The sequence below is a fragment of the Otolemur garnettii genome, unplaced genomic scaffold (genome assembly GCF_000181295.1).
Source record: "Otolemur garnettii isolate 467f Iridium unplaced genomic scaffold, OtoGar3 scaffold00131, whole genome shotgun sequence".
Lineage (NCBI taxonomy): Eukaryota > Metazoa > Chordata > Mammalia > Primates > Galagidae > Otolemur > Otolemur garnettii.
Window position 1 is genome coordinate 4,983,029 of NW_003852526.1, and position 8,846 is coordinate 4,991,874.

Below are 8,846 nucleotides of genomic sequence, written 5' to 3' on the forward strand. Positions count from 1 at the left end.
TTTTTTTTTTTTTTTTTTTTTTTTGAGACAGTGTTCTGCTGTGTTGCTTGCGGTAGAGTGCTGTGGCGTCACAGCTAACAGTGACTTCAAACTCTTGGACTACAGGTGCCCACTGCAGCGCCCAGCTACTTTTTTTGTTGCAATTGTCATTGTTCTTAGCAGGCCCAGGCGGGGTATGAACGAGCCAGCCTGGGTGTATGTGGCTGGCACTGTAACCACTGTGCTACGGGTGCTGAGCCATTTACTCAGCTTTTTCATTCTATAATGTAGATTGTGAACAATAGCTCTGATGCCCAATTAAGAACTCCATAAATACCCCTCTTAGAGATGACTTTGGTAAAAAATACCTTATGGGCTCGGCGCCTGTGGCTCAAGTGGCTAAGGCGCCAGCCACATACACCTAAGGTGGTGGGTTCGAATCCAGGCTGAGCTGCCAAACAACAATGATGGCTGCAACCAAAAAATAGCCAAGCGTTGTGGTGGGTGCCTGTGGCCCCAGCTACTTGGGAGGCAAAGGCAGGAGACTGGCTTGAGCCCAGAAGTTGGAGGTTGCTGTGAGCTGTGATGCCATAGCACTCTACCCAGGGGACAGCTTGAGGCTCTGTCTCAAAAAAAAAAAAAAAAGCCTTATGGAGGCTGGTCCTAGTGCAGTGGTGTTCACAACTAATTGATCACAACTAGTTACAGATTCCTTTGTTCCTTCTCCACTCCCACTGCTTCACTTGACTAGCCTCAAAGAGAAAAAACCTTATGGGTACTTTTTTTAGTATGTGAGAATACATATTTAAGGTTACCCATGTGATGCATCTCTTTTTTTTTGAGACAGATTCTCATTGTGTCACACTTAGTAGAGTGCTGTGGCATCACAGATCACAGCAACCTCAAACTCTTTGGGCTTAAGTGATTCTCTTGCCTCAGCCTCTCAAGTAGCTGGTACTACAGGTGCCTGCCACAATGCCCAGCTGTTTTTTGTTGTAGTTGTCATTGTGTTTAACAGGCCCAGGCTGGGTTTCAACCCACCAGCCCCCGTGTATGTGTCCAGCACCCTAACCACTTAGCTACAGTGCCTGGCCCCATGTGATGCATTTCAGAGGCAATTTTCTGATGGACTATTGGCCCTTTGTATAATTAGCAAGTAGCTAAGCTGAAATGCAGTGAATGCAGTGAATATAAAAAAGTCTGTAAACTCTGTAATTATAACCTAATTTGAAAGATGTAGAATATATAATATATGTATATGAAAACATTGTTTTATACTATAAATACGTAAGTTTTATTTTTTGTATTTTTGCAGTTTTTGGCTGGGGCTGGGTTTGAACCCTCCACATCCAGCATATGGGGCTGTTGCCCTACTCCTTTGAGCCATAAGCCCTGCTCCCCTCCCCCCTTTTTTTTTGAGTCAGAGCTTCAAGCTATTCCCCTGGGTAGAGTGCTGTGGCATCACAGCTCACAGCAACCTCCAACTCCTGGGTTCAAGTGATTCTCCTGCCTCCGCCTCCCAAGTAGCTGGGACTACAGGCACCTGCCACAGTGCCCGGCTATTTTATTGTTGCAGCCGTCATTGTTGTTTAGCAGACCCAGTCTGGATTCGAACCTGCTAGCTCAAGTATATATGGCTGGCGCCTTAGCTGCTTGAGCCACAGGGCCAAGTCCCCCCCCTTTTTTTTAAGTGTAGTTGTCATTGTTTTTTAGCAGGCCCAGGCAAGGCTCGAACCCACCAGCCCTGGTGTATGTGGCTGGCACTGTAACCACTGAGCTACGGATGCTGAGCCAATACATACGTTTTTGTCAATTAAAATAAATATAGACATGCATCAATAAAATAAAAGAAAGAAAGAGGAAGCAATGAAGAGAAGTAGTGTGGTCATTCTCCATTATAAACCAAACAGTAGGGCGGAGAAAATGAATATGGCAGTGCTTGAATTTATTTATAACTGTCTAAAGGAGAGAGAAACTCCAGCTGGTGGACATGAGCATTCTTTTTCTATTTTTTGGCAGCTTTTAGCCGGGGCCGGGTTTGAACCCACCACCTCCGGTATATGGGGCTGGCGCCCTACTCCTTGAGCCACAGGCACCACCTGACATGACCATTTTTGACACAATAGTGAAGCAGATACTAGGAATATTAAATTCCTTCTGCTCACCTTGGGAAGTTCATTAGCAGGAGCCAGGGGTCAATTCCAACAAACACTTATTGATTCCTATGGGCCAGGGCTGATGAGAATTTAATGATGAGCCCAGCTGCTTTCCTGAGGGATGTGTGATGGGAGTTATGCTTTCAGAAAATTGCTGTGATCAGGGGGCTTTTGTGGGACTTCTTGCTGGGGTCCATGAGACCAGAATGAGGTGACTGTTGCTGGGACCAGAAAGATTGTGTGAGGTACTGCAGGGATAGAATCCCAGGGGAGCTTCTTATGTATGGGGGATAAAACATAGTAATAAGGCTGAAGTTTACATTTGGGCATTAGGAATATAGTAGTTATTATTAACACTACATTTGAATCAATGTGAAACAGAGCAGGTTGAACCCAGGGCTTGAGTGATCATGGCACTTAGCAACTGTTGATAGATGGGTTTCTGCCCTGATCTAACCTGGCAGAAAACAAATCCAGGGGCATATATGTAAGTGTCTATCTGAATTTGGCCAATATTCTGGAAGCAGCTTATAAGGGAAAGCTATCGATATTTTTCTTTGATCTGACAAATTGCTTCATTTGCTTTAACTCTTTCCTCCTGGAAAGAGCACTTCATGTAACTTACATAGTTCTTGGCCGGGCGTGGTGGCTCACGCCTGTTGTCCCAGTGCTGTGGGAAGCCAAGGCGGGTGGATCACCTGTGCTCAGAGGTTCGAGACCAGCATGAGCCAGAAGGAGAGCCAGAGTGAGACCCCGTCTCAACCAAAAATTGCCGGGCCTTCTGGCAGGCACCTGTAATCCCAGCTCCTTGGGAGGCTGAAGCCAGAGAATCACTTAAACCCAGGGACCCAGGGGTTGGCAGAAGTTGCTGTGAGCTATGTACCCTACTGAAGGACACAAAGTGAGACTCTGTCTCCTCCATTAAAAAAAATAAATACATAAAAGCAAAAAAAAAAAAAAAAAAAAAAACTTACATAGTTCTTTTCCACAGAATAATGGTTTGCTGGATTGGGAATTCCTAGAGTACAAGGAGTATATCTTATTTAACTTTATATTGCCAGCTAGATTAAGGGCCTAGCACAAAAATACTGGCTAAGTAATGAGTAAACAACTGAATGGATGAACAAAGAAATGTCCTGGGGTCTTTGCTTAGTCCTCTTCATAGTTCCCCAGGCTAAGTTTGGGTGTCTGGCCATAGGAATCATACCACCGGCCAGATAGGGCATACTGATATCAGATATGTGTCAAAAGTCAAAGTTTTGTTTGGCAAGTGGTGGTGGATGGTGCTGAGGGTATATGGTGTGAGCTGGGTGGAGGGTACTGTGTGATGGGTTGAGGACAGTAGAAGATAAGATGTCTAGTACATACATTTATTTTCAATGTTCTACTTCTCTTTCTTTTATTATGATCAAATGTTGTTTTTCCTTTTCCTAATTTTCAGATACTTATTCATCCATTTACTCAACTAATATGTATTTTCACTTAATACCAAGTATCATGCTAAATGTTGGGATACAAAATCCAAAGAGCCAGTCCTGGAGTGCTGATCATCCCAGCTATGAAGCCCGTTCTGATCTCTTACAGTTCACGTTAGCATGCCCAGTGGGTCTTTGATAGCCTCTTTGCTTTCAGTACAGCGTGATGTCCCATGTTCATCTTACACCGCATTATTTCTCTTTGAAATATTTCCCTTTACTTCAAAGAAATGCATAATAAAGTCTGTACTACCCCCAAATATATTTTTTTCCTTGCTCAAAAACTTCTATTTCGTGGAGAGAATGTTTCAACTCAAAAAATATTAACAGTGGGGCTTTACTAGTTGTAACCTATGAGTCTTATTATTAAATTTTCAGTCATCTTGATAATTTTTCATGAGATTTAGCAAAGTTCCAACACTGATATTTAATATCTTAAACTAAAGTAGCCTTTTTCAGGGTGGCGCCTATGGCTCAGTGATGAGGGTGCCAGCCCCATATACCCAGGGTGGTGGGTTCAAACTCGGCCCCAGCCAAACTGCAACAAAAAAATAGCCGGGCATTGTGGCGGGCGCCTGTAGTCCCAGCTACTCGGGAGGCTGAGGCAAGAGAATCGCCTAAGCCCAGGAGCTGGAGGTTGCTGTGAGCTATGATGTCATAGCACTCTACTGAGGTTGACGGAGTGAGACTCTGTCTCTCTCTCTCTAAAAAAAAAAAAAAAAGGAAAAGAAACAACTAACAACATAGAGAAGGGAACAGACAAATCAGAAATATGAAATATTCATTAGGGCAGCCCATGATCTGGGGAAAAAAGTTAGAGTTACTCTAGCTTTAGAGAGATTTAGGAGATGACAATCAAATGTGATATATAGTATCTATTTAGATCCTAGTTTATTATCTTAGTGTGTTGTGTTGTTTTCCTGGGTTTATTAAAATGTGACAGCACAGCAGATATATTCAAATGGTTCCATGTGTGTTTTGAAACTCATCCCAGCTATAGGCTGAATGACCTGCAGGTTGGACAGACTGTGGGAGTCTGAAAGCTTCAGCATTTTCTTAGCATCAGGATCTACTTCTGTGATCTGATCCAGGACTGAAACCTCAGGGACTTAGTTGTCTCTTCTCGCTCACCTCCTCCTGCAACCTCCAACTCCTAGGCTCAAGCGAGTCTCCTGCCTCAGCCGCCCAAGCAGCTGGGACCACAGGTGCCCGCCACAACGCCTGGCCATTTTTTGGTTGCAGCCATCATTGTTGTTTGGCGGCCCCGGGCTGGGGATTCGAACCCGCCACCTTAGGTGTATGTGGCTGGCACCTTAGCCACTTGAGCCACAGGCGCCGAGCCTATTTATCCATTCTTGAGACAGAGTCTTACTCTATTGCCTGGGCTAGAGTGCCATGGCCTCAGCCTAGTTCACAGCAACTTCAAACTTGTGGGCTTACGTGATACTCCTACCTCAGCCTCCCAAGTAGCTGAGACTATAGGTGGACACAGTCATGGATGGCTAATTTTTCTTTCTTTCTCTCTTTTTTTGTTTTTTTCAGAAATGATCTCTAACTCTTGCTCAGACAAATCTCAAACTTCTGAGCTAAAGCAGTCCATTGACCTCAGCTTCCCAGAGTGCTACGATTATAAGCGTAAGTCATTGTGCCTGGCTCATTTTTTTCTTTTATACATAAGTTCTCACTCTTGCTCAGGCTGGTTGCGAACTCCTCAATCCTCCCACCTCAGCCTCCCAGAGTTCTAGTGTAGCCAGAATCATCAATGAATGAAACCAGTAGATGAAAAGATCTTGACAATGGAAGGTGTAGGCAGTTACTACCTAGATCCATTAGTCAATCTTAGCATAATAAGGAGAAATAATCAATCATTGTGGTGCTTGGTGTGATGCAACATGAAAAACACAACACACTTGGTATTTTTGTCCAAAGTGCTAAAACTAACCAAGATTCTGAGGCTGACTTCCATTTACAGAAAATATGAGAGAAAGAAACAAGTGACTTTATTGTCATTAGGATTCTTCAAAAAATAGTAAATAAAAAGAAACAAGTTGGCTGGTGCCTGTGGCTCAGTGGGTAGGGCCCCAGCCCCATATACCGAGGGTGGCGGGTTCAAACCCGGCCCTGGCAAAACTGCAACAACAACAAAAAAACAGTCAGGTGGGCTTGGCGCCTATAGCTCAACCAGCTAAGGCGCTAGCCACGTACACCTAAGGTGGCGGGTTCGAATCCCCAGCCCGGACCCGCCAAACAACAATGACGGCTGCAACCAAAAAATAGCCGGGCCTTGTGGCGGGCGCCTGTGGTCCCAGCTACTTGGGAGGCGGAGGCAGGAGACTCGCTTGAGCCCAGGAGTTGGAGGTTGCTGTGAGCTGTAATGCCACGGCACTCTGCCCAGGGGGACAGCTTGAGGCTCTGTCTCAAAAAACAAACAAACAAACAAAAAAAAAAAAACCAGTCAGGTGTTGTGGTGGGTGCCTGTAGTCCCAGCTACTCAAGAGGCTGAGGCAAGAGAATCACCTGAGCCCAGGAGTTGGAGATTACTGTGAGCTGCCATGCCATGGGACTCTACTGAGGGTGATAAAGTGAGACTCTGTCTCTCTCTCTCTAAAAAAAAAAAAAAAAGGAAAAGAAACAACTAACAACATAGAGAAGGGAACAGACAAATCAGAAATATGAAATATTCATTAGGGCAGCCCATGATCTGGGGAAAAAAGTTAGAGTTACTCTAGCTTTAGAGAGATTTAGGAGATGACAATCAAATGTGATATATGGACTCTATTTAGATCCTAGTTTATTATCTTAGTGTGTTGTGTTGTTTTCCTGGGTTTATTAAAATGTGACAGCACAGCAGATATATTCAAATGGTTCCATGTGTGTTTTGAAACTCATCCCAGCTATAGGCTGAATGACCTGCAGGTTGGACAGACTGTGGGAGTCTGAAAGCTTCAGCATTTTCTTAGCATCAGGATCTACTTCTGTGATCTGATCCAGGACTGAAACCTCAGGGACTTAGTTGTCTCTTCTCTCTCTCCTCCTCCTGCAACTTGATGGCAATCTCTTCTCATACTCACCTGTCCCTGTGGAATTCATTGCCCTGACACATGTAGTACTTCTCCATGATGACCCGGGATGCCTTCTTTATGGTTTTGGTGTGAATGTGGCCCATGTTGGCATGTCCTTGGTAAAAGAGAATTTATTACTTTTTTTGTTTTATTTTATTTTATTTTATTTTATTTTTTCTTTTGAGATAGAGTCTCACTTTGTTACCTTTGTTAGAATGCCGTGCATCATAGCTCACAGCAACCCTAAAGTGATTCTCTTAGCCTCCCAAGTAGCTGAGACTATAGGCATCTGCCAAAACACCAGGCTACTTTTAGAGATGGGGTCTCACTCTTGCTTACACTGATCTCAAATTTCTGAGCTGAAACAATTCACCTTCCTGGGCCTCCCAAATTGCTAGGACTTTAGGCGTAAGCCACTGCACCTGGCCCCAATTTAATTATTTTTTTGAGACAGGGTCTTACGCTCTTGCTTGGGCTAGAATACAGTGAGGTCATCATTTCACTGCAACCTCAAACTCCTGTGTGCAAGTAATCCTCTTTTCTCAGCCTTGGGAGAAGCTGGGAATACAAAGGAGTGCACCACAATACCCAACTGATTTTATTTATTTATTTATTTATTTATTTTTGTAGAGACAGCATCTCACTTTATCGCCCTCAATAGAGTGCTGTGGTGTTACACAGCTCACAGCAACCTCTATACTCCTGGGCTTAGGTGAGTCTCTTGCCTAAGTTTGCAAGTAGCTGGGACTACAGGTGCCCACCACAACACCTGGCTATTTTTATGTTGCAGTTTGGCTGGAGTGGGTCTGAACCGTCACCCTGGGTATATGGGGCCAGTGCCCCACCCACTGAGCCACAGGCGCTGCCCCCAAAGATCTATTCTTAATTACATTAGCATGTTATTAATGTTGTGGTAAGAAAATATGCATGCTGAAATTAGTAGCTATGAAATAATATATCTAGGATCGGCTTTAAAATAGTTTTACAAAGAGAAAAGGGGAAAAATGAAGTAGGCTCTAAGTGTGGTATAATGTCTGGATAATAGGCTTATGGAAATTCATTTGGCATGCTATATCTCTTTTGTATGTGTTTAAAAGTTATCATAAAAATTATTGGAAAGAGCAACACAGCTTCCATACCTTTTCTTCTCTTAAACCTAATTTATGATAATTTCAAGGATATGAGGTAAAATTTCATTGCCCTGATATTTTATTTCAAATCTTTCCTATAATAGCTTATCCACCAATTGACCTTGGGCAAAGTCACTATCACTTTTCTGTTAAGTGGAAGTAATAATACCACAAAATAGCTACTTTAGTTTCCTTATGAGAATTAAATAATTCACGTAAATCTCTTTACACAGAGTCTGATAGATAGTAACCACTCAATGAGCTGGGTGATGTGGCTCATACCTGCAGTCCCAGCTAAACGGTTGAGAACAGCTTGGGTAACACAGTGAGACCTTGTCTCTAAAAAAACTTTTAAAGTAGTTTTTATCATTACATAAGGAATTGTTTTTCTTTTCTATTCGTTTAGTGAGTCAAGTGTTACTTTACTTTCTTTTCCACTCAGTTTGGTGGTTTGTAAAGGATATTAATATATTCTAATAGCTAATAATAAGGATGCTGCCTAAATAATTACTTTTATCTCCAAATAAGGCCACACACACAAAATAAATAAACAAATACACAAATAATTACTTTGAAAATAATGAGTTCTTCAAGTATAGCTGATTTATAAACTTAAAAGATTATTTAGGCTCAGCACCCCATAGCACACTGGTTATGACGCCAGCTACATACACCAAGGTTGGTGGGTTCGAACCCAGCCTGGGTCAGCTAAACAACAATGATAACTGCAACAAAAAATAGCCAGGTATTATGGTAGGCGCCTATAGTCCCAGCTACTTGGGAGCCTGAGGCAAGAGAATCGCTTGAGCCCAGGAGTTTGAGGTTGCTGGGAGCTGTGACGCCACAGCACTCTACCGAGGGTGATATAGTGAGACTGTCTCAAAAAAAAAAGAAAAAAGATTATTTAAATTAATAACATTTGTTAATGACATTTAAATACTTTCAACAGGTTTGGGGGCTTGGGAAAATGGTTTTAAGACAAAAATACTTTCATCATTCATTGATGTTAATATAGCATGACTTGCTCTTTTTTTTTTTTTTTTT

At 42.8% G+C, this 8,846-nt stretch overlaps 1 protein-coding gene across 1 annotated transcript in view; it reads right to left on the minus strand.

The window, feature by feature from the left end:
* The window catches only part of DPPA4 (developmental pluripotency associated 4), a 37,937-nt gene extending 31,161 nt beyond the window's left edge, over nucleotides 1-6,776 (minus strand). Inside the window, exon 1 of the mRNA XM_023518211.1 lies at nucleotides 6,682-6,776. Coding sequence (XP_023373979.1) covers nucleotides 6,682-6,776 — 95 coding nt within the window. The remainder of the gene's footprint in view (nucleotides 1-6,681) is intronic.
* Nucleotides 6,777-8,846: the final 2,070 nt, after the last annotated feature.